At 41.4% G+C, this 26,143-nt stretch overlaps 2 protein-coding genes across 2 annotated transcripts in view; both read right to left on the bottom strand.

The window, feature by feature from the left end:
- The window catches only part of LOC121278408 (syndecan-1-like), a 62,686-nt gene extending 37,055 nt beyond the window's left edge, over nt 1–25,631 (bottom strand). Inside the window, exon 1 of the mRNA XM_041188804.1 lies at nt 25,434–25,631. Coding sequence (XP_041044738.1) covers nt 25,434–25,496 — 63 coding nt within the window. The 5' untranslated portion in view covers nt 25,497–25,631. The remainder of the gene's footprint in view (nt 1–25,433) is intronic.
- On the bottom strand, nt 17,979–18,480 carry LOC121278409 (40S ribosomal protein S16). Its single transcript, XM_041188805.1, has one exon. The coding sequence runs from the start codon at nt 18,446–18,448 to the stop codon at nt 18,008–18,010; it is 441 nt and encodes a 146-aa protein (XP_041044739.1). The 5' UTR covers nt 18,449–18,480; the 3' UTR covers nt 17,979–18,007.
- Nucleotides 25,632–26,143: the final 512 nt, after the last annotated feature.

The raw sequence follows: 26,143 nt of genomic DNA, 5'->3' as shown, positions 1-26,143 counted from the left end.
AGGATTTGGACAGACTTAGTGACTGGGCAAGAACATGACAGGTGGAATATAATGTGGAAAAATGTGAGGTTATCTACTTTGGTAGGAGGAAGGGATGTGCGGAGCATTTTTTAAATGGTAGAGATTAGAAAATGTAGATGTACAAAGGGACCTGGGTGTCCTCGTTAATAGGTCACTGAAAGCTAACATGCAAGTGCAGCAAGCTATTAGGAAAGCCAATGATATGTTAGCTTTTATCGCAAGAGGATTTGAGTACAGGAGTCGTGAAGTCTTGCTTCAATTGTACAGAACCGTGGTTAGGTAGCACCTGGGTACTGTGTGCAGTTTTGGTCCCCTTACCTTAGGAAGGATACTATTGTCATTGATGGAGTGCAATGAAGGTTCACCAGACTTGTTCCCGGGTTGGCGGGACTATCCTATGAAGAGAGGCTGGGGAAACTGGGCCTGTATTCTCTAGAGTTTTGGAAAATGACACGTGATCTCATTGAAAACTACAAAATATTTAGGGATAGACAGGATAGATGCAGGTAAGATGTTTCCCCTGGCTGGGGAGTCTAGAACCAGGGGACATCATTTCAAAATAAGGGGGAAGCCAATTAGGACTGAGATAAGGAGGACTTTTTCTACTCAGGGCGTTGTGAATCTTTGGAATTCTCTACCCCAGAGCCGGGGCTGTGGAAGCCCAGTCATTGAGAATGCTTAAAGCAGAGATTGACAGATTTCCAAATATCAATGACAAAAAGTCATGTGTGTGGGAAAAAGGCAGTGAAGTGGATGATCATCCATGATCATATTGAATGGTGGAGCAGACTCAACAAGCTGAATGGCTATTTTGAGAGACCCACAGCTAGCAAAGAAAAGATACTTTTTACCCAAATCATTCTAGATTGGACTTACCCTAAGCCATGGTGATGAGTGGGACAGTTTTATACTTTAGTCATATTTTATTGCAAATAGCTGAGTAAATTGTGAAATATAATGCCAGGTCATGTTATGAAGTGAGGCTCTTAAAGCTTCACAGTTCAAAATAGCCGCTATAGTCACATAATTAGCATCTAACCAGTCTCCTAGTTAGAAGATAATACCCTACCCACAACCTAATTAGTAGCTGATAACAAAAGAGAATTGTTCAGCCCTGAAAATATAAAAATCAGTGTTGGGCGGCAAACAAATGAAATTTTCAATAATTTTAAAAAGTTTCCAAAACGTTCACAAAGACTGACACTGTATGTACAAACATGGCTGGTATGATTAGATGGACACATCCTTCCATTGTACCGAGACAATGAGCAATTTTCATTTGTGATTAACTGCAGCAGAACAAGGGTTTGTTTCCACTTCCCCACAATATACTTTAAAAGGAAGAAATAACCAACTATAAAACAATAGGTGTAACAGATGAACAATGTCAATGCAGATTGCAGAATTGTGTGACCCAGAAGCCAACCATAAGAATAAATCCAATACCATGCTGCATCCACCAGGCTACAGTAAATTGAAAATTGCTTTGGGATTGCCTTGCCAGATGCTGTAATGTAGGGTAGCCCAATCAAATGTACTACTCCACTTTTTTTGAACCCAAGCTTGAAGTCTCCATCCCAAATTTTATCCACTGATCTCTCTTCTGGTCAGTCCGGCCCCTCATCAAATACTTATCTGGATGTATCAACCTCCTCATGGCTCACTTCCCTACACTTGCTATCATTCTAGTTATGGTGAGAAACACCAATACCCTAACATTTGAACATTAAGCAAAATAAGCCAAGTTAAGCTCAGAATCTTTATAAGTGCTTGCCATTTAGTTATCCTGCTGCCCAAAAACAACGTATTACTAGCTGCAAAATATTACCAGTAACATTCGTGTCACACAAGCACTGGTCAATGACAATCTACAAAAAAAAAAGAATCAAATTATCTCCCCTTGAAGTTCAACAGCATTACTATTGCCAAATTTCCTATCATCAACAAGCTGGAGGTTACCATTGACCAGAAAATTAACTGGATCAGCCATATAAATACTGCGGCTACAAGGGCAGGTCAGAGCCTGGGAATTCTGCAGCAAATAACTTACATCAACACTCATGAAGTTCGAAACTAACCAGGACAAAGCAGCCCACTTCATTAGCACCCCATCCACCACCTTAAACATTCACTCCCTCACCATCAGTGTATGGTGGTAGCAGTGTGTACTACCTACAAGATGCACAGCAACAATTCACCTGGGCTCCTTTGACAGCCAACCCCATGATCTCTGCCACCTATAAGAACATGGGAAGTTGACCTGGAACAATACCACTGCTCCTTCATTGTTGCTGGATCAAAATCCTGGAACTCCCTCCCTAACAGCACTGTGGGTGTACCTACATCACACGGGCTGCAGCGGTTCAAGAAGAAGGCTCACTGGCAATTAGGGATCAGTAATAAATGCTGAGCTTGCACGTTGTCAGCAACACTCACATCCCACAAAATAATTTTTCAAATCATATCCTTTGTTGAAAACTCATCTACAGATAAGGATGAAAAATCAGCAGCATTGTTAACAGAGTATAGCATGCAATCAAAAATTGAGATACCTGTGGTCACCGAAGGTACCTTACTCACCAAAGTATCTAAACATTTGTTTAAAGAAGGCTTATAACCATAACTGACCACATTTTCATGCAATTATCTGCAATACTACAAATAAATGTTTGCAATTTGAGAAACAAAAACTCTCAATGTAATGTTAATATGTCACTCCTCCATTTTATTCAAGATGGACCATTTCAAAGGATTTGCAGAATTGTTTTCCTTACTGCGTAAAATCTTAACATACTTATTCATACAAATAAAGACGGAGCATACCTAGAACACGCTTACAATATTTCTAAAAGCAGCTCCAAATGCAAAATCAGTCTAAGCTGGCAGCACTTGGCACTCTCCTAAAAACCTTAGTATGGTCTAGATTCTCAAGTTTTACTTGAAAGTGGCTTTTGCTTCATATTCAAAGAATAACTTTTAAGCACAAGTCACACTTCTGAACAACTTAAAATAATTCTGTTGCCAAAACTGCACTAGTCCCTCATTTACGTCTGAGTATTCAATGACTGAAATGACCTTTCAGCAAACTGGCATATCACGCATTCTTTAGTTCAAGCCAACAGTGCCAATTTTTTTTTTAATTCTTTCTTCGGATGTGGGCATTGGTGGTAAAGCCAATATTTGTTGCCCATCCCTAATTGCCCTTGAGCTGATGATGGTGAGCTGAATCACCTTCTTGAACCACTGCAGTCCATGTGATGTAGGTACACTCACAGCTCTGTTAGGAAGAGTACCTGCAGATTCTTTGAAGCCTTCAAATGTTAAGGCTCATTAACAAAAGGAAAAAGATTCGTCTAACTCATTCTGTAATATAAGTTGCATTGAGAAGTATCTAAAAACATAAAGAGAAATCTGTAAATGTCAGGAATTGAAAGCATTAAATTACATCTCCCCCTTCTCATCGTACTTGCTTTTGATCCAGGAGCCAGGAGGACAGATTTCATATTGTCACCATTCAACCAATACCACTCAAAGGTTAGGTTTTCTTTGGAATGACATTACAAGGATTCTGTGGCGTGAGATGGTCATGTTAACATTCTTCTTACTCAACAGCTGTCTGCTTGAAAGCTAGGGAAACATGCTCAGAAGAATCAAACATCATCCTTTCAGAAAGAAAACAAAAAAATTACCAGTAGAGCTAGAGACCCAAGTATAATGTGTGTGTTAAAAACAAGCTTGCTTTTTGAATTAACCAATAGTTTACAAATTACTTATTTTACACATCTGAACATCAGAATATAATCATAATGCACTTCAATAAGATAAGCTCCACTTAATACCAAAATTTATACTTTCTTTGCCTTGCACACTCCAATTTCTAATCAAACTTTCTGATTATCTCCTCTCTAATTTGCCCTGCCTGTGCCTTTAGCCATTAGGTTCCAAACTCTGAAATTCTTCTCCCTAATTACTCCACCTCTCCATCTTAAAATTTAACACAATTTTTTCTGTCTCTTTATCTCTCTCTAGCTGAATATCCATTTTTTCCTACACACCAGTGCAATCTGGGACAATTTGCTATCTTAGAGGCACCATATAATTGCAGACAATTGTCGCTGAATGTCACATTCTAATTAAATCATTAGTCTACTGCTTTTAATTCAAAGTTGTAATTTGCAGTACAGAAATAGGCCAACTGCCCCAACTGGTCTGTGCTGGTGTTTATTCCCTACACAAATCTCCTCCCACTCTATTTTCTTCACCTCACAATATCAACATATTATTATATTCCTTTCTCTCTCATGTATTTATCTAGCTTGCCCTTAATTATCAAATCATCAAAGAACAGGTCAGAGGCTGTGTATTCTGCAGAAAGTAACTCACCTTCTGATTCCCCAAAGCTCCTGCACCTCTTAAAGCACAACTCAGGAATGTGATGGCATTCTGTCCATGTACTTGGCAGAGTGGAGCTCCAGCAACATACAAGAAGCTCCACAGTGACTAGAAAAAAAATGGCTTGCTTGATTGGGACCCCATCCACCAGCTTTAACATTCACTGCCTCCACCATCAACTTATCTATAGCTTGCTCCATGGCAATTCCCAAGCCCCTGACCCCAGTACATGGATAAGCTAATTGTCATTACTTGGTCAATTTAGATCAAAAATAGTTCTCAGCTCTTGTTGTGTCACATTTTGAGCCGATGGGTTGGAACTTTCTAATTAGGATTTGTGTTTAATTAAAAATGCACATGTAGGATATATATGGAAGCTCAATGCACAGACAATTGTAAAAACATTTTTGAAGAGAGGTCAACCAGAACGTCATCGAACATCATTATGCTTGCCTAATTACAGAGCGCACGAGACCATGCCGTCTCCAAATCTGTCTTAAGGTGACTTAAGAAGATACCAAGCCCAGTAGCTCCACGGTCATATAACTTAGCTACTTCTCATATTGCAAAGGTTCAAGAAGCAATCGCACTTCATGTATGCATGATTACAGTTTACCGCAGAAATTCAGGGCATGCTGCTGCAAGTGGGTCAGGCCCTACAAACGATTACATGATGTGCCTGTTAATGCACCACATCTGTACCCTAAATGCACCTGCCCTTAGAACAAAAATACACTCACAAGCCAGGGCCTGTTACAATATCCTCTGTTGTTCAGGTTGCTTGGCAACATTAGTGACATGGAAATCTCACTTCTGACTAACTTTCTGATGCTCAAACAATTAGGATGGGTGGATTGTTGTTACAGCACTTTCTAGCCTACAAAGAGTCATTTTTGTTTCACAATAACACCTCAGCTGTCACCACCCAGTGACGAGGCAACCCATGTTCTGACTTGCAAAGGCTTAGACATATTGATGTCACTTCCTCCTCCATACATCAGTCATAGACAGCAATGTTCTTAACCCTATAAAACCTCTGAATGTTTGACACTTCCATGTGTGCTGTTCCCTTATTTTTCTTTCATCAGCTGGGTGACATGGAAACATATTCAAGGCACATTTAGACAGAGTAGCTAACGCAACCTAATGGCAAACTACACAGCGGATCCAAATTTTCTAAAATCACATAACCAGCAAGTCACTTGAAGTTCCAGTCTGTGCATCAAAACGTCATAAAAAAAAATCGCACAAGTACCATGGTGGCACAGTAAAAAACTGGCACAAATCAAGTGGAAATCAGTGTAAACAAATGGTGTCGGAGAATAATATGGCATAAATGCCAAACTTATGCCATATTCCGTCTTCATGTCCCTCATTATGTATGCGAATTAAGGTCTAAAGTCATCAAACTATCATTTATACACATTAGGCACAGAAAATGTAATCGCGGATGCTTTTCCAACATTTAATGCAAGTCGCTTTGATGTCATAAAGATGCACAGTTACAGAAAATATATTTTAGGTCTCTGAGGAGAAATATATAAAGGCACCATATAACACCAGAAATATGAATTTAAATCCTTCAGCCCATTCGAAATGGGCATAAATTCAAGGGATTCTTGTGAGCTGCAGTTTAGCACCTGGTGTGGGAAGCAGGCAAAGCCATGTTCGCTAAGTGGCAGAGGATTTCAGTGGAAATCCCACAGATAGGTATTAAAGATTGAGTAAATCTGGGCATGGCGTAACAACGTGTGTTAGTGAATTTCCCCAGTTGTCTTCACCGGGATTGAGCATTACACCATCTTTTGGTGCTAATTTATAGGAAATTCTGAACCCCAGCAAATGCAGAGTTTCTGTTGGCCCAATATCATCTGGAGATTGTCTCCTCACTGACACAGCACAGTTTCTCCAAGTCCACAGAGCTCCGAAGAAGAGTGATACTATTGGACTCTCCACAGATGCTGCCAGACCTGCTGAATCCTTCCAGCGCTTTCTGTTTTTATTTCAGATCGCCAGCATCCACACCATTTTGCTTTTATTACTACGGAGCTCAAGTGCCGATTGGCCCAGCAGGCTCGAATATCCCCTGGGCTGCCGGATGGTAGCCAGCTCAGATTGTACAGCTTGATGGAGCAGATCGCTAGGCGGTTTTCTAAGGAAACACATCATCTATTCAACCTTTAGTCTAGGGAACTAAGAGGAAACATCCCAGGTCCCAGTGGCAGCTCTACCCCTAGGTTCCGGAACTTGGCTGGAAGGTGAATAATGAACAATGCCATGGAACATTGCAAACTTGTTCATGTGGTTCCTAACTTCCATTATCGTGCAGGTCATCTTGGAGTCACTTAAACCCATACAGATGCCAGCTGATTGTCCTTGAGAATAATCACTTATTATTTGCTCAATTAGGTATAAACCCCCATGTTGGTAGGTGAATAGTACAGCTTACCATAAAATGGGAGTACACCTTCACCATCCAAATTGCCAAGAAACTAAATGGACTAACTGCAATTCCTAATGGCTACAAGAAATTTTAGAATCAATGGAATGAGTCTCCGAGAATAACTAAATCTGGTGAATCCAGCCAGAATGCCACATCTACATAAATCATTAAAACAAAAAGACAAATGCAGCAATTTGCAACTTTGGAAGGGTGAAAAACTGGAATGGCCACCTATCATACATCCCACCTGACAAGATACGGCCAGTTTTCTGTTCTAAAAATTGAAGTATACATCTTACTTTAGCTGGAGGAAACTGGTCTATCTTAGGATCACATTCTTTACTTTCCAAAAAAGACTACAGCAGTATTGGTATGGTAATAAGATCAAACTTATTGACAGGCTGAAGACTGTACTATCCAAAAGTTGTTACAATTCATGCTGACTTGAGAAACACATCAGATTCAATAGGTATGATAGATGTCACATTGATAATACCAGTGAGAACCAAGCTGAATATAGAAAGTTCAGAAGGGATATGAAAAATAAATAAGAGAAGTAAAAAGGGAGTATGAAAAGACACGGGCAACTAACATAAAAGGAAATCCAAAAGTCTTCTATAGGAATATTAATGGTAAAGGGGTGGTAAAAGGAAGAGTGGGGTCAATTAGGGACCCAAAAAGGGACTTATGCACGGAGGCAGAGGCCTTGACTAAGGTATTAAATGAATACTTAACATCTATCTTTATCAAGGAAGAAGGTGCTGCCTAAGCCATAGTGATAGAAAGTGTATCTGAGAAACTAAATGGGCTAAAATTTGATGAAGAGGAAGTATTAAATCGACTGACTGTACGTAAAGTTTGTTAATCACCAAGACCAGATGAGATGCAATCTCAGGAGCCTAAGGATGGAAATTGCGGAGGTCCTGACCATAATCGTCAAAATTTCCTTAGATACAGTTGTGGTGCCAGAGGACTGGAGAAATCCTTGTTCAAAAAGGCTTGTAAGAATAGGCCCAGCAACTACAATCGGGTGGTGAGAGAGCTTTTAGAAATTATAATCTGGTTCAAAATTAACAGTCACTTGGACAAATATAGATTAATGAAGGAAAGCCAGCAGGGATTTTTTTTAAGGGCAAATCATGATTGACTGAAATAAAAACAGAAAGTGCTGGAAAAACTCAGGAAGTCTGACAGTATCTGTGGAGAGAGATATAGAGTTAATGCTTCAAGTCTGAATGTCTCTTCCAGTGTTTCCTGCCTTTTCTGTTTTTATTTCAGATTTCCAGCATCCACGGTATTTTACTTTTATTTCATGCTTAACTGAACTTGATTGAGTTTTTTTGAAGAGGTAACAGAGAGGGTTGATGAGAATATTGTGGTTGATATGGTGCACATGGACTTCAAACAGATGTTTGAAAAGCATCACATTATAGACTTGTCAGAAAAGTTAAAGCCTGGAATAAAAGGGACAGTAGAAACATGGATATGAAGTTAGCTGAGTGACAGGAAATGAAGCTAGTGGTGAATGGTTGTTTTTCAGACTCAAGGAAGGTAAATAGTGGGGTTCCCCAGGAGTTTGTGTTTGGCCATGGTTTTTCTTGATATATATTTATAACTTAGGCTTGGGTGTGCCAGGCCCAATTTCAAAATGTGCAAACAGCACAAAACTTGAATGTACTGAGAATTGTAACAAGGATAGTGATAGACTTCAAGAGTACATGGACAGACTAGTGTAATACATGGACACATGGCAGATGAAATTTATTGCAGAGAAGTGTGAACAGGTGCATTTTGGCAGGAAGTACAAAGTGAGGCAATATAAAATTAAGATTACAATTCTAAAGTGGGTGCAGGAGAAGAGGTGGTCAAGTCATTGAAGGTGGCACGACAGGTTGAGAAAGCCGTTAATGTGGCGTACGAGATCCTGGTTTTTATAAATAGAGGCATAGGGTACAAAAGCAAGGAAGTTAAGTTGAGCCTTTATAAAACACCTCAACTGGAGTATTGTTCTGGGCATCATGTTTTTGGAAGGGTGAGAAGACATTAGAGACGGTGTAGAAAAGATTTATGAAAATGTTTCCATGGATGAGGATGTCAGTTACATAAACAGATTGGAGAAATTGGGGCTGTTTGGCCAGTTCTCCATAGAGAGCAGAAATCTAAGAGGAGATTTAATAGAGGTTTATAAAATCATAAAGAGACTGGACAGAGTAGATATGCAGAAACTGTTCCCATTGGCAGAAGGGTCGAGAACCAGAGGACACAAATTAAGATAAGTGGCAAAAGAAGCAAAGGTGACTTGAGTGGGTGGTTAGGGTCTGGAATGCACTGTCTGAGAGTGTGTTGGAGACAGTTTCAGTCGTGGTTTTCAACAGGAAATTGGATAATTATTTGGAGAAGAAATTTGCATGTCTACAGGGGAAAAGGGGAGAGGGGGCATCTTGCTGAATTGCTTTTGCAAAGAGTCAAGATGGATATGTTGGGCCAAATGGCCTCCTTCTGAGCTGCAATCATTCTATGATTCTGTTATTAATTTCAAAAATTGTACTGTCAGCTCAGGGTGACATCAATGGCAGTCCTTGTCTATAGGATGCATAACATATATATTAAAAAAAAGACCTTTTACATAAAAAAGTTTATGATTTTGGAATGGACAGGTGGCAAAAGGCAGAAAAATGCCAACTCTATCAATTATCCATTTGCTATTGATTTCCATATCTGAAATTATTGTCTTTCTAGGTGTCTATAAATCACAATCAAGGTTCACACTTCAAAAGCACATCAATAAGCACGTTTTAAATACATCTGAACATTATACATCATAAATATTTTATTGTAGCCTTTAATTGTTGCTGTTGGGGTAAAAAGAGAAAGCTCGATATTGGAAATCAGTTAGCTATTAACAATTAGCGCTCTAGCCAAGGCTTGGTAAAAGCAAGATTGCAAAAGTCTGCATCTTAATCTAGGAAATGCAAGATCAGGGCTTCAATTCAGCCCACATATAGAACTACTGATGCAGCACTTTAATATAAATTGCAGCATTCAAAAGGTGACATTGCTTTACGGGCCTTTGAGGCAGCACATCTGCCCAGTGAATCTGTGATACAAACCCCATTGCAATAGCACAAGACAAACACACTAAATAAGCAATTGATGCAAGGTGTGGTCCTCCAATAACTTCTGAATACAAAAAATATTTAATAAAATGCTTTTAAACTCTGAATGAAGGATAATTGTTGTCTCACTTACTGAGACAGTTCTTACATTTTAATTTGGAATACCTGCCTTTATTCACACACAATCGTCTGGCCAATTTAAATTGATGTGTTTGTACTAAACTGCCATGCTTAGGTCACTTAAGATCAAGTTTTATGGTCCAGATGTTAGCTAGCTCCTTGGCATGATTGAAAAACACTTCTTTTAAGATCAGTTCCAACTTATTGGTCTTTTTGGATAGGAGCTTATAGACTGAACTAACAAAAGGGCAGCCACCATAAACATTTACCTTCCTGAATGACCATACAGACAACAGGAATATGGGACATGCTTTTAAAGGTTAACTTGTATTCTCCAAGTTTCTTTTCTGTGCTGTCACTGGCGTTATTCCGTAATTATTAACTACTCTGGGAAGGAGCCAGCTCTCATTGAGGAACCTGGAGATAAGACGTAAAGATACAGACATGTTCTATAAAAAGACAATACCCTTGAATTATACTCATCCAACACCACTTGCATTCATTGAACTGTTATTTTTGAGAGTTATACAATTCCAACTAAAACTTGTTTATGAATGCACCACAATTCCAGTAATAGGTGGGAATGAATAATAGAGGATAATTCAAACAAACAACGTGGATCAACACTTCTGGAGCTACTCCTCCCTAATCCTCCCTTCCCACACTCTCCAAACATAATCTGACACAATCTATCCTCTTCCATTCCTGTCCAAAAAACACCAGCACCCCCAAAGCAGGGAAGGAAAGTTGATTAGAGAGAAACCTGAACCCAATAATCTTCTTTTGGGTTAGTGGGCAGAAGAAGGGAGGGAGAAGAAAATAACTATTTTGAAAAAGCAATTTTATCACCTATGCATTCAGAAGCTTTGAATACAGATTTAGCTAGTAATAATATGCTAGTAATAATATGCTAGTAATAATATGCTAGTAATAATATGCCACATCCTGTACACAACAATAAGTTTCTTGCATTTTAATTGCTCCTCAAAGAAAATGTAATCATCTCGAGCTCAGCATTGTATCTTTTAATCCAATTATCTCCAGTATTAAATATAGCTTTTATGCAGTTGGCTGGAGTTAAACTTAGAGAGTTTAACTCCAAGTATTCACACTGCTGATCCACGTGCTGAGTCAAGAAGGGCAGTTGTCACCTGGCAGTACAGAACTTGAATTTTGCTGAAAAAACAGACATGCTGTCGAAGCTTTTGTCTTGTACTCATCAGGACAGATGGAAGAATGCCAAATTTCAAAGAGAACAATTTATACTGCATGATAAAAGGGGTGCTGATTGGTTGGCAAATTCAGCTCTGATTGGTTGAGACATTGCCTTGGTGAATGCACTAGGAACTATTGTCCCCCATGCTTTTGTTTATTCAAAAAAAGTGCAAAGCTTGGACATATTCTTTGCCTGCAGAGGACAGGTGCCTGCATATGAATATATAGCTTCAACAGCATGTCTCTTTGTTCAGCAATACTCAAAGACAACTGTATGAATTACTGGTCCAGCTTTTGCAGTCAGTGGTAAAACAACTGCATCGCTGCTGACCTTGAAGAGTAAAGACCTAGCGACCTCTGTGAGTTGGTTTTCCCCTTTTCCAATGGCAGTTTAAACCTGGTACCAAGTAAAGAGGATATCTTTGCATGCAGCAGCAATCAGGCAAAGAGTCATTCACACTGAAGTATTCAATCTGCTGCCTCTGCAGTGTCCTTCCCTTCCACTAGCCCATCATGGAATTTGACATTGCATAAATAGAAAATTAGCTTCTCGTGGCCAGTGAGAGTGTTTAGCAGTAATTATGGAATTAGAATGTCATTAAAAACCCTCATTCGACAAAGGGGTAATCTTTTCCAGAGTTTTTACAGCAAGACTAATAGCGTAAAAATTGAAATTCTTGTCAATTCGTAAGATTTTCCATTTATCGTTGTCTTGGGGTGCCTCGATAGCACATTCTCTGCAGAAGCACAGATAGCAAATTCTGGATTTCGAAGTCATTTTCTGCATGCGTGGTTTCTGTCGGTTTCAGTGGAGTAATGACAGCAAACACTGGTAGTTTCACCATCATTAGCGCCATAAAATCTGGGCCTATATATACACGCAGCTGTAATATTCACCCTTCAACAAGGGACGGTTAATGATTCACAACTAATACCTGAATCTAAATAACATACTGTAGGAAAACCACCCTTTGATCCAGTTAAAGGTTGCTAGGAACTGAAGGCCTAATATTTTACATATAAAATGACCAGGACTCTGTTTAAATGGCATTATTTTTGGGTACGATTTCTTGTTTCCCCCCTCTCTCTTATAATATTGGGCTGAAAAAACAAGGGGAGGGGCCGGTGGCTCGCAACTCCCCCGCCCTGTGCCCCCACTTCCCAGAAGCAAAGTCAGCTTCATGCCAGCCCACCACGCAGCCAGGACGCATTGCGGACGGGCTTAACAAGGGTCAAGTGGGATTTCCGCCCCCTCACTGGGGAGCAAGTCCCGCCCTCTAGGGCTGCCGGCCAATCCAATTGGCCAGCAGCTCCATCAGTCCCGGCAGTGCCAAGGGGACATTAATGGGCAATGCCGAGGCTGCAAGAAGAGGAAGGACCAGGAGCCAGTAAGCCCAGGTTTTGGGCAGGTCCAGGAGGAGGGTGGTTTGGGGTGGAGGTGGTGGCAGTTGGGTTTAAGGCTATAGGGCATGAGGAAGAAAATCAGAGTTTTATATTAGGTGGCCAAGCCCCCAAAGATCAAACCACCCCTCTTCCTTCTCGCCTTTATGTAGTTAAAAAATCAGGCTGCCCGCTTCTGTCTGGCTGCCCACATCAAACATTTTATGGTGTGGGCAGCGTATTATCAGGGTCAATTGGCTTGGCAACAAGCCTAATTGATCTTTGATTACCAATTAAAAGTGGTGGATAGCCTGCCGATTTAGGTGCCCACATTATGGGGTGGGTAGGTGGGAAGGTATTGGGGTGGGCACCCACTGAACCACCCTATTTTACGTGCCCCCCCAACCGGAAACACGCCCGGCTAGAACATAAAATTCAACCCATTATCCCTTTCCCATCTATAACTAAGAGCACAAGCTGGCACTAATGCCCAAAACCATTCACAACCCTCCCTCTGATTTCCCCAACCAATGCTTGGTGAAATATGGTTCAGATCAGGAACTGACGAAAGCGGCACTTAAAGCTGCAGTTGTCCACGCTCTGTGTTATCTGTGCTGCCTCTCTAGCTGTGGTTTATTCAAAAAATACTGAGCTTAAGGGAGCAATTAAGCTTGTAAAATTGCTCCCAATTGCATTGTGGTGTCACTATAACACTCTCTTGAATTGTAATGATGAAAATTAAGATAACCTTAGAGGCATATAAGTGAGGTGCTGCTGCATTTAGTTCAGCTGTTTTTAATAATCAACATCCATGAGGTAGTTAAAGTAGTTAAATCAAATTAAAGTCATTTCTAAATAAAAAAAAATCACATTGGGCAAAACCCACACAAAACTCCCATAACTGCACATGTGTCAAGATACATCAACCATAGCAGTGTGAGGAGATAGTATAACTGAAAAGCAAGATATTACATTAACCACTCATGTATTCCCTTGCAAACATAGAACAAAGACCTTGCAGCAGTTGAACATATAACTCCAACAAGGGAGAACTAGTTTCTTTCCTTAAGGAGCTAAAGTTGCAAAACCTGAGCTCCAGAGTCTACTGTCAGCACTTAGGGATAATATCCCTTTGTTGCCCAAGAGATCAGAGAATACACAGTGCTCTAGTTCAATTATGTGCACACTTAAGACACTAATCTAAATGGCTATTGATAAAAATCAGCATATGAAGATTAGTATTTGGACCAGTGGCTTGCTGCATACACTAGCCTTAAATATATTGCTCAAAGTATCCTCGGCTCTTGAAAGATAAGAATAAGCTTAACTTAAAAATTGGTGATGGAAATTAAACTGAATGCTGCCCAAATATTAGACGCTGCTCTGCAGCTTTTAAACATTAACAGCCCTTTCAAACTAAATTGATAAAGATCCAACTCAGCTCTTTAGATTTATGTTGCCACACAGTCAATGCCAGGGTTGGCCAAAACGGGGTCTCAAGCTGTACGTGGCCCTTTGATGCTCAGAGTACGGCTCATTCCTTGTCCTGTGAAATGTGTTAAGTCATGCATTGGAGGGAGGTAGATAGCAAGGTGCAGGCTTGGCCATGAAATGTTTCGCAGAGGGAGAGAACTGGAGGGCAAGCAGGACACTGGGAGGAGGCAGGGAGGAGGGTTAAGGTCAACAATATGTTCCAGCGCCTTTGGGAGATTTTTTTTTTGTGGATTCCCACTGATCTTATGTAGGTGACCCTCAGCGCTCCCTAACCCACGCTCACGCCACTGACCCTCCAACTTGTAGCCTCTTTCTAGACTGGGAGGAAACAATTTAATACAGAAAAGGAATGTGAGAATCTACTACATTCGGACACAGGTAAGCTGATTTCAATTTGTTGTTCAGTAGGTGGTTCCAACTTTTTTTTCCAAGTAAAGTCAATCTTGTTTTTAACCTCTTGGCTGACTCTTCACGTTGGGAGAGGAAGACAGCCAAAGTCAGTTAAGCAATGAGCATGTGCTGGCTCCAATGTGTGTCAGTGAAACAGGGTTTATTTTGTCACGATCTGCATTTTGTGTGAAGGAAGCCTGGAAGATAATAGAGCAAAAATCTGAAGGTTTTCTCACAGAAGTATGTGCAATAGTAATAAAAACGTGTCTGTAAAGGTTGGCCGTGTTATGCAGCTCTCGAATGCCTGAAGATTATCATATGCAGCTCTAAGGTTCAGAAGGTTTGGCCAACTGATCTATGGTAATTGATGGTTCCTGGTCAGCTGGGAATTTTGTAAGGTCAAGTATGAAAACTGCATTGTAGATTTGAATTTCATATTAATAATGTGCTGGAATTTTGTTGGAGTTTTTTTTGGAAGTAGGGATATCGGAAGCAGGTTAGTTTAATTTCACCTACAGTTATTCACTTCCTTGAAATAAATAAATATAGACTCCACAATGATATGAATTCTACCCAGGCTCTGGGTAGACTTAAACAGGTCTTATTGTTTTTTTTAATTCATTCATGGGATGTGGGCATCACTGGCTAGGCCAGCATTTATTGCCCATCCCTAATTGCCCTTGTTCAGGGGGCATTTAAGAGGCAACATCAATGCTCTGGTTCTGGAGTCAATGTAGGCCAGAACAGGTAAGGACAGCAGATTTCCTTCCCTAAAGGGCATTAGTGAACCAAGTAGGTTTTTACGACAATTGGCAATAGGTCCATGGTCATCATCAGACTTATAATTCCAGATTTTTATTGAATTCAAATTTCAACATCTGCCAGGATGGGATTCAAACCCGGGACCTCAGAGCATTACCCTGAGTGTCTGGAATACTAGTCCAGCGACAATACTGTTATGCCACCACCTCTCCCTTTAATATGAGTGTGACTCGACACGAGTGACATCCCCAAAGTTCAAGAGAGTCGGGGGGGCAGAGGTGAGTATGGTGGCCATTACCAAGGAGAAGGTGCTAGGAAAACTGAAAGGTCTGAAGGTGGATAAATCACCTGGACCAGATGGATTACACCCCAGAGTTCTGAAGGAGATAGCTGAAGAGATAGTGGAGGCATTAGTGGCAATCTTTCAGGAATCACTGGAGTCAGGGAGGGTCCCAGAGGACTGGAAAATTGCTAATGTAACCCCCCTGTTTAAGAAGGGAGTGAGGCAAAAGATGGTAAATTACAAGCTGTTTAGCTTGAACTCGGTCGTTGGTAAGATATTAGAGTCCATTATTAAGGATGAGATTTTAGAATACTTGGAAGTTCATGGTAAAATCGGGCAAAGTCAGCATGGTTTCATCAAGGGGAGGTCATGCCTGACAAATCTGTTAGAATTCTTTGAGGAGCTAACAAGTAGGTTAGACAAGGGAGAGTCAATGGATGTTATCTACTTGGACTTCCAGAAGGCCTTTGACAAGGTGCCGCACAGGAAGCTGCTCAGTAAGATAAGAGCCCATGGTGTTAGAGGCAAGGTACTAGCATGGATAGAAGATTGGCTGTCTGGCAGGAGGCAGAGAGTGGGGATAAGGGGGTCCTTCTCAGGATGGCGGCCGGTGACTAGTGGAGTTCCACAGGGGTCAGTGTTGGGACCACAACTTTTCACTTTATATATTAATGATCTAGATGAAGGAACTGAGGCCATCCTGGCTAAGTTTGCAGATGATACAAAGATAGGTGGAGGGACAGGTAGTATTGAGGAGGCGGAGAGGCTGCAGAAGAATTTGGACAGGTTAGGAGAATAGGCAAAGAAGTGGCAGATGGAATACAACGTGGGCAAGGGAGAGGTCATGCACTTTGGTAGGAAGAATAGAGGCATAGACTATTTTCTAAATGGGGAGAGAATTCAGAAATCTGGAGTGCAAAGGGACTTGGGAGTCCTAGTCCAGGATTCTCTTAAGGTTAACTTGCAGGTTGAGTCAGTAGTTAGGAAGGCAAATGCAATGTTGGCATTTATTTAGAGAGGACTAGAATATAAAAGCAGGGATGTGCTGCTGAGGCTTTATAAGGGTCTGGTCAGACCACATTTAGAATATTGTGAGCAATTTTGGCCCCGTATCTCAGGAAGGATGTGCTGGCCCTGGAGAAGGTCCAGAGGAGGTTCACGAGAATGATCCCAGGAATGAAAGGCTTAACATATGAGGAACATTTGAGGACTCTGGGTCTATACTCAATGCAGTTTAGAAGGATGAGGGGGGATCTGATTGAAACTTACAGAATACTGAAAGGCCTGGATAGAGTGGACGTGGGGAAGATGTTTCCATTAGTAGAAGAGATTAGGACCCGAGGGCGCAGCCTCAGAGTAAAGGGAAGACCTTTTAGAAGAGAGATGAGGAGAAACTTCTTTAGCCAGAGAGTGGTGAATCTATGGAATTCATTGCCACAGAAGGCTGTGGAGGCCAGGTCATTGAGTGTATTTAAGACCGAGATAGATAGCTTCTTGATTGGTAAGGGGATCAAAGGTTACAGGGAGAAGACGAGAGAATGGGGCTGAGAAACTTATCAGCCATGATTGAATGGCGGAGCAGACTTGATGGGCCGAATGGCCTAATTTCTGCTCCTATGTCTTATGGTCTTATAGACTGAAAACGTTGTTCCAACCTAGCAGGTTTTATGCAACCTGCTGAAAAATTTGCTAAAATATTTTACATTGTTCGATCTGGAATTACATAGTTAAATAATCTCACCTTCTTTCTACATGAAGAATATTCATCTACAAAAGAGAAGCAAGATCCCTGAGAGCATTGAGTTAGCTCAGGGATGATAAACTTCTCAATGGAAAATTATCTCTTTGGGGCAAATTCAGCGATCAATGGCTTGACACTGTTAAGCATACAGAACTCCAGACAGTGGACTTTTGACTGGCTAACCTGGATCATTGATAAGACCTGTAATGATTAGACCTGGCACAGACAGCTTAGGATCTCACCGCACAGCTCTAGATAATCTTGAAAATCTAATAAGCAGTGGAATGGTCCTGAAAAATAACAGCAAGTGGGCAAGCTGTAAATTTCTTAATGGCATGAATTCCAAAAGTACCCCTGCACACATTTGGCAAGATTACAATGGGACAGATCATGAGCAATAAGGTTGGTTAGCTGCATGCAGGAGTTGTTAGTTAATGATGCGATAAGAGTGGCAAAAATGGACGCCAGGGAAAAAGAGAGGAATTCAGTGTTGGATGGTGAACCATAGTAAAAACTATTACACCTTCAATCATGGCTATTACATCACTTTCCTAAAACTTGTATTAAAACAGCCAAATGTATTTACAAGTCATGGGTAACCATACATTAGTGACAGATTCACAATTATTTTCCACAATCAAATAAAAGAGTTAACGGTAAGATTTCTGGTAACGTGCACGGGCACCAGGTCCACCAAATTTCTTGGCCTCACAACGGCGTGGATCAGCAACCAGCAAAGTCCTGTCGTACTGTATGAGGATGTCCTTGATCTCTTTCTTGGAGGCTTCATCTACGTATTTCTGGTAGTATGCCACCAATGCTTTAGAAATGGATTGACGGATAGCGTAGATTTGAGCTACATGACCACCGCCCTTCACACGAACTCTAATGTCGACTCCAGCAAATCTTTCCTTGCCCAACAGTAGAACTGGTTCCAACAGTTTGTACTGCAAAGTTCTTGGCTCAATCTGTTCCAGAGGCCTTCCATTTACTTTGATAAGGCCATTTCCTCTTTTGCAGTGGGCAACAGCAGTCGCTGTTTTCTTTCGCCCAAAAACCTGGACCGATTGCAAAGGACCTTTAGCGGGCATCTTCCTGTTATTGCCAAGCGGAGCCGGAGGAAAAAAAGCACAGATTCACAATAGAGCATGCTAGTGAAAATGTCTTAAACAAGCTTAGATTAGCCTCATTTGGTCTCGCTGTGTTTTTTTTTTATTCATTCATTGGATGTGGGCTTCGTTGGCTGGGCCAGCATTTATTGCCCATCCCTAATTGCCCTTGAGAAGGTGGTGGCAAGCTGCCCTCTCGAACCGCTGCAGTCTTTGTGGTATAGATACACCCACAGTGCTGTTAGGGAGGCAGTTCCAGGATTTTGACTCAGTGACAATGAAGTAATGGCCGATATATTTCCAAGTCAGGATGGTGAGCGTTCCCATGTGTCTGCTGCCTTTGGCCTTCTAAATGTTGGTGGTCATGGATTTGGAAGGTGCTGTCTGAGGAGCCTTGGTGAATTCCTGCAGTGCATCTTGTAGATGATACACACTGATGCCAATGTGTGTCAGTGGTGGAGGGAGTGAATGTTTGTGGATGTGGTGCCAATCAAGTGGGCTGCTTTGTCCTGGATGGTGTCAAGCTTCCTGAGTGTTGTTGAAGCTGCACTCATCCAGGCAAGTGGGGTGTATTCCATCACACTCCTGACTTGTGCCTTGTAGATGGTGGAAAGGCTTTGGGGAGTCAGGAGGTGAGTTACTCACCACAGGATTCCTATCCTCTGACCTGCTTTTGTAGCCACAGTATTTATATGGCTAGTCTAGTTCAGTTTCTGGTCAGCGGTAATCGCAGAATGTTGATAGCGGGGGATTCAGCGATGGTAATGCCATTGAATCTCAAGGGGAGATGGTTAGATTCTCTCTTGTTGGAAATGGTCACTGTCTCACACTTATGTGGCTTGAATGTTTCTTTGTTTCTTGCCACTTGCCAGCTCAAGCCTGGATATTGTCTAGGTCTTGATACATTTAGACCTGGACTGTTTCAGTGTCTGAGAAGTCACAAATGGTGCTAAACATTGTGCAATCATCAGCGAATATCCCCACTTCTGATCTTACAATGGAAGGAAGATCATTGATGATGCAGCTGAAGATGGTTGGGCCGAGGACACTACCTTGAGGAGCTTCTGCAATGATGTCCTGGAGCTGAGATGATTGACCTCCAACAGCCACAACCACCTTTCTTTGTGCTAGTGGAGAATTTTCCCCCTGATTCCCTTTGACTCCAGTTTTGCTAGGGCTCCTTGATGCCACACTCGGACAAATGCTGCCTTGATGTCAAGGGCAGTCACTCTCACCTTAGCTCTGGAGTTCAACTCTTTTGTCCATGTTTGAACCAAAGTTGTAATGAGGTCAGGGGTTGAGTAGCCCTGGCAGAACCCAAACTGAGCATCAGTGAGCAGATTATTATTAAGCAAGTGCTACTTGGTAGCCCTGTTGATGACCCCTTCTATCACAGTACTGATGATCGAGAGTAGACTGATGGGGCAATAATTGGCAGGTTTGTATTTGTCCTGTTTTTTGTGTACAAGACATACCCGAGCAATTTTCCACATAGCTGGGTAGATGCCAGTGTTATAGCTGTACTGGAACAGCTTGGCTAGGGGCACAGTGAGTTTTGGAGCACAAGTCTTCAGCACTATTGCTGGAATATTGTCAGGGCCCATAGCCATTGCAGTATCCAGCGCCTTCAACCGTTTCTTGATATCATGTGGAGTGAATTGAATTGGCTGAAGACTGGCATCTGTGAAGCCGTGGACCTCCAGAGGAGGCCAAGATGGGTCATTCACTCTGCACTTCTGGCTGAAGATGGTTGCAATTGCTTCAGCCTCTTCTTTTGCACAGATATGCTGGACTCCCCCATCATTAAGGATGGAGGTATTTGTGGAGCCTCCTCCTCCAGTGAGTTGTTTAATTGTCCACCGCCACTCACGACTGGATGTGGCAGGACTGTTCCTTGTGGAATCGCTTGGCTCTTTCAATCGCTTGCTGCTTTTGCTGTTTGGCATGCAAGTAGTCCTGTTTTATTGCTTCACCAGGTTGACATCTCATTTTTAGGAACAGCCTGGTGCTGTTCCTGGCATGCCCTCCTGCACTCTTCGTTGAAGTAGGGATGATCCCCTGGCTTGATGGTAATGGTAGAGTGGGGGATATGCCGGGCCATGAGGTTACAGATTGTGCTCCAGTACAATTCTGCTGCTACTGACGGCCCACAGCGCCTCATGGTTGCCCAGTCTGGAGATGCTAGATCTGTTCAAAATCCATCCTATTTAGCACGGTGATAATGCCACACAAAATGATGGAGGGTATCCTCAATGTGAAGACGGGACTTTGTCTCCACAAGAACTACGCGGTGGTCACTCCTACCGGTACCGTCATGCACAGTTGCATCTGCAGCCGGCAGGTTGTTGAGGACTAGATCAAGTATGTTTTTCCTTCTTGTTGGTTCCCTCACTATCTGCTGCAGTCCCAGTCTAATGGTTACGTCCTTTAGAACTCAGCCAACTTGGTCTGTGGTGGTGCTACCGAGCCACTCTTGATGATGGACACTGAAGGCTCCTGTCTGGAGTACAGTCGGCGCCCTTGCCACTCTCAGTGCTCCCTCCAAGTGGTGTTCAACATGGAGGAATAAGGATTCATCAGCTGAAGGGGGGTGCGGGGGTGCAATACGTTGTAATCAGTTGGATGAGGTTTCCTTGCCCATGTTTGACCTGATACCATGAGACTTCATGGGGTCTAGAGTCGATGTTGAGGACTCCCAGTGCTCTATACGACTGTATATCACTGTGCCGCCAGCCCATTTGGGCCTGTCCTGCTGGTAGTGTTCAGGATATTATCTGTAAGGTATGATTCGTGTGTATGACTATGCCAGGCTATTGCTTGACTAGTCTGTGAGACAGCTCTCCCAATTTTGGCACAAGGCCCCACATGTTAGTAAGGAGGGCTTTGCAGGGTCGACAGGGATGAGTTTGCCATTGTCATTTCCGGTGTCTAGGTCGATGCCAGGTCGTCCTTCCAGGTTCATTCCTTAACCAAATTTCAGTAGCAGTTTGAATGGCCTGGCCATTTCAGAGGACATTTAAGAGTCAACCACATTGCTGTGGATCTGGAGTAACATGTAGCTAGACCAGGTAAAGACAGCAGATTTCCTTCCCTGAAGGGCATTAGTGAACCAGATGGGTTTTTACGAACATTCGACAATGATTTCATGGTCATCATTAGATTTTATAATTCCAGATTTTTACTGAATTCAAATTTCACCATCTGCTGTGGTGGGATTTGAACTCTATTCCCTAGAGAAGTACCCTGGGTCTCTGGATTACTAGTCCATTAACAAATACAACTATGCCACCACTTCCCTGAATTTTTTCTATTTATTATTCTGGTACCTAGATCTTACGTCAACTAATTAGGGTTTGTGCTTTTCTTGTAGCCATGAAATAAACATTTATTTGATTGGAGAGGAGTTTTAATGCATATTAGACACCACACCCATAAAGAAGATTGAAGTATGAAAGGGTAGAAGTTGCCTCCAGCAATCGTTAACAAGAAACAGTTTGAAATATAAGCATTCACTTAAATTGCTTCACTTGTCAATGATGTCGAATAAATAAGCAGATTCAGCTGTTTTAAAACCTTCATCTTTTCCACCAAGGCAAATTGTATACAAACTGATTTTTTAATATTGTGAACATGATTTGATGCAAAAGCTGACTAAAACCATTACTCTACACAAATCTACATTATATCTACCAGGGAACAGAAGACAGAGAATTAAGAGCATTTTTCACTAAAGATGTGTTTAGTTTTCTAATGCAATAGTAGCCAAATTTCATTGAAAATAATAGGCAGCAGGAAGGACTGGAATCAAAAGTAAGTGAACAAATGTGTTTCTTCCCCCTCAACACACACATACATTACAAGATGTTGATGCTTACCACAAGGTCTGCCACCTAGTGGTAGATTTACAATATAATTTTATCTCTTTCCCACAGGTACTCAAGAGGTAAAACCATATAAGGGTTTCCTTTGAGATTATTGCTTCACTTCTCATTGAATGCGAGATAATTAAAACCAATTCAAAGCTGCAACACATGCCAATTCTCCCCCACATCAGCAACATCGAACTTTACAGAGCTGGTTTTAATTACATAACAAATGTCAATTGTCTAATAACAATCAACTGCATGTAAAAGTAATCGTACAATAGCAAAATATTACAAGAGTGATAATAGCATCTGAAAAGCAAAGTATGGAAACAAGCAACAAAATTACACTTACCAGAGAATTGTGTGAATTATGGACTGATGTACAATGGTGTTAGGCTCTAAATTTGTTTACAGCATTAGGCTTTATAAAAGGGATAGAAATGCCCCATATTTAATTTAATGTATGCACAATTTTCTAATTTGTATCCCCTAGCTAAGTACAAACTAGATGCTATATGCCAAGGGTGCATTTATACTACAGATCTATTGTTGTTGTGACACACTTTCCTGAGCTGAGTCCAGACCTAGGTGGAATTCACACTATAAAATTAGTGGTGATTTTGATACCATAGCTCTAAGTGGACCCTGAATCATTTTATTTGCAAAGTTGCATCTTTTTAAAAAAGTTAAATATTTCTGAAATATTTGAAGAACCAAAATATATTGTACCTTTGGATAGAAAATACAAAATTTATTTAGAAAAAAATAATTTTAGTACATTCTCTATACCCCTGATAGTACGTTGGAGACCAGACAGGTGGTTTTCAGTGCTTACTCCAAGCCTGTATTTTCATGCGTTCCTATGTGGAAGGTACTAGGAATTCAATTCTTCAAAACAGATAGTCTCACTTCCTTCCACACAAGTTTCAAGGTTACAAAACTGTTGCCACAACAGGTGCTGTTGAACAAGCTCTAGGCGAGTATGAACAGGCAGTGCAGCTTTGTTTAAGCACTCACCATTTAAACAAAATGGTTAACAAGGTACTGCACAACTAAATTAGAAACAGAAGATTCTGTTCACTCGTTAACTGATGTCAGGTTTAAGAACACGCCGTGGTCAGAGAAAAGGTAAAACATGATCTATGTGCTCCATCAGCTGCCCTGAACACAGAACAACATCCCTAACTGTGCTTTTCCCTCACCTTATCTCTGGGATTTCATAAATACTGTACTTAAGCCTATCATCTGGATTTAGGCTGTTCAGACTCAATTATGATCCTACACACACCAGAAAATAAGGAAACCAAGAGATGGATTTGCCAGAGGGAGCAGGAGATATCTGAAACCTCTGAACCTTACAATCCTCCAATATAAACACATTTTTATTTGACAGTTACTGCTCAAATCATATCTAGCGATACCAATTTGAAGGAGTACAGCTCTCTTAATAAAGTAGTTGGAAGTAATAATCTAAGGATAAAATATTTGGCAGCTCAACACAAATTAAAACATTCTGTAGGGCTAGACATGTCTGAACTTTATATATTTTTGAAAAGTTAGGACATGTATGCCCTCATTACATGTACAAGGTTTCATAAAACAATAATACAAACAGAAAATGCTGGAAAAACTCAGCAGGTACGGCAGCATCTGTGGATCTCCACAGATGCCGCCAGACCTGTTGAGTTTTTCCAGCATTCTGTGTCTTTATTTCAGATTTCCAGCATCTGCAGTATTTTATTTTTTTTTTGGATAAAACAATACTTTGGCTTCTTCCAGAACTTGCAGTGCATGTGCAGGCAGGGTTGGGCATTGAGTGCTACAGAGAAATAGATATACAGTACACAGTGACAGAGCCAGGCTGACCTATACCAATGAGCTAGCCCACACTGCCCCCTCCCCACCCCTCTCAATCTCTCAAACGTGGCTTTGGGGGAACTCTTCCACTTTGCTCTTGACCCCTTGTCTTATAACCACCTGGTTCAGTCTGCAAGTCAGTGCAGTCCCCAGGTACAACCTTTAGACCAGGTATTTCAGCATTCCCCGTTTCCCAGCTCAGTCTCCCTCGCGTCAAGCTGGCAAATCTTGAGTTTGATTCCTCCTCCTCCCTGCATCACCCTGACTCAGTTTACCAAATCAAGCTCTGCCGCGGCCCATTTATAATCAAAGGGGGAAAGCCGGAAAATGCGCACATGGGCCAATTCACAGCTGCACACGCAACTTCCATCACATGAACTGGTGGTGTGATATCTTATTGAACTTGCTGCGGGAAATGGTGATTTCGCCACTTAGCACAATGGCAGCTGGTCAGCTGACGTCACAGGAGGGTCCCATTCAGAATAAGACTTGGGTCACATTTAATATTCCGGGTGAGATTCCAGTTGTCTCACACACACAGGTTACATTCACAGGTGTATGATTTTCACTTAAAAGTTGTGTTTACGATCACCCACAGTGATGAGTAACAGTTGAGCATAACCCGGTGCATACGGCAGCCGTTAATCAATTTGAAAACATCGAAGCAACATGTATTCTTTAATTACAGATTATGATTGGCACAATATCTTAACACTATGAGGCAAGATCTTAGGAATTAGAAACGTGCAACACGCTGATAATGAACTTATTGTCTCTGTCTCGATGTGTGTGTGTGTGTCTTGTCGCCTCTAACTGTGCGTGTGTATGTCTCCGGTTCTGTCTCTCTCTCTAGCTATGCGTGTTTCCATTGCTGTGTATGTGTGCGTTCCTCTGCTCGCCCATGTACTCTCCAGATCCGTCTTGAAATATGCAGGTAACTAACTAATGGCCAAGGGGAACTCCGTGATCCTCAGTAGGTTCGGGAATAACGCTTTAGAGACAAAACGGAAATCAGAACCGAACTCAGCGCTTAATTTCAGATCCTCTGCAAGGAAACTTCGAGCTAAAGGCTACGAAACGAGATATTTATTTTGCAAGTTAAACACTTTTTTTTCACATTTACTCTCGATCTAGAGGCGAAATTATTGGAGTGTAAAGCTTAACTTCCTATCCTAGTGGAGTTTAATCACTTTCGATTAATTACCACACTTTAGGCAAACACCTCAGCAAAATACAAAACTTACCAACAGGACGAAAGGAAATCCCATGGCCAAAATAAATTTAAGGCTGAAATTTGGCGTCTTCATCTTGGTTTATCTGTCCCTCCCCGGCAAATGAAAGTCCCTTTCAACAATTTATGAAGCTGCCTCCAAACTGAACTAATCTCTCTGAACTCCCGACTAATGTAAGTTCCCGGCTCCTAGCGTCACCGCGGAGCACTCAACCACCCACACTATACTTAGGGAGATAAGTACTAGCCTACAGCAAACCTGACGAAGTGTATTAGTCACCTGGGTAGGAAATTAAACTTCATTCATTTTTTTTAAAAAAAACTCCACATATCAATTTGTATTTAAAAACAAATCAAATGGCAAAATAACCTAGTTAAATGAACTAGAATATATACAGGATACTAGTAATGTGGCGTTATTACGTAAGTTTATAATTTTCCTTTTTTAGGTTTAGTGCCCATTTTTGTCTGTATCTTTTAGAAAAGGCACTCACTTAACTCTGCGAAAGACACAGCAGGGGAGCAGTGTAACTTCATCTAAAGCCGAATTCAATGACAACTTAACGCTGAAATATTAAGATAAAAGCAAAATACTACGGACAGCTTGTCACTGTCGTTCAATGAGTGAAGGGTAAGCAATATTTGTTTTCATTGATTTGTGGGATGTGGGCATCTCTGGCTAGGCCAGCATTTATTGCCCATCCCTAATTGCCCCTTTCTGAG

Source organism: Carcharodon carcharias, chromosome 5 (genome assembly GCF_017639515.1).
Source record: "Carcharodon carcharias isolate sCarCar2 chromosome 5, sCarCar2.pri, whole genome shotgun sequence".
In the NCBI taxonomy this organism is placed as follows: domain Eukaryota; kingdom Metazoa; phylum Chordata; class Chondrichthyes; order Lamniformes; family Lamnidae; genus Carcharodon; species Carcharodon carcharias.
Note: the sequence above shows the minus strand (reverse complement) of the source record. Positions and strands in the feature narration are given on the sequence as shown.

Bases quoted from the DNA above. Each gene is read 5' to 3' on its own strand.
- LOC121278409 (XM_041188805.1), bottom strand. From the start codon at position 18,448: ATGCCCGCTAAAGGTCCTTTGCAATCGGTCCAGGTTTTTGGGCGAAAG.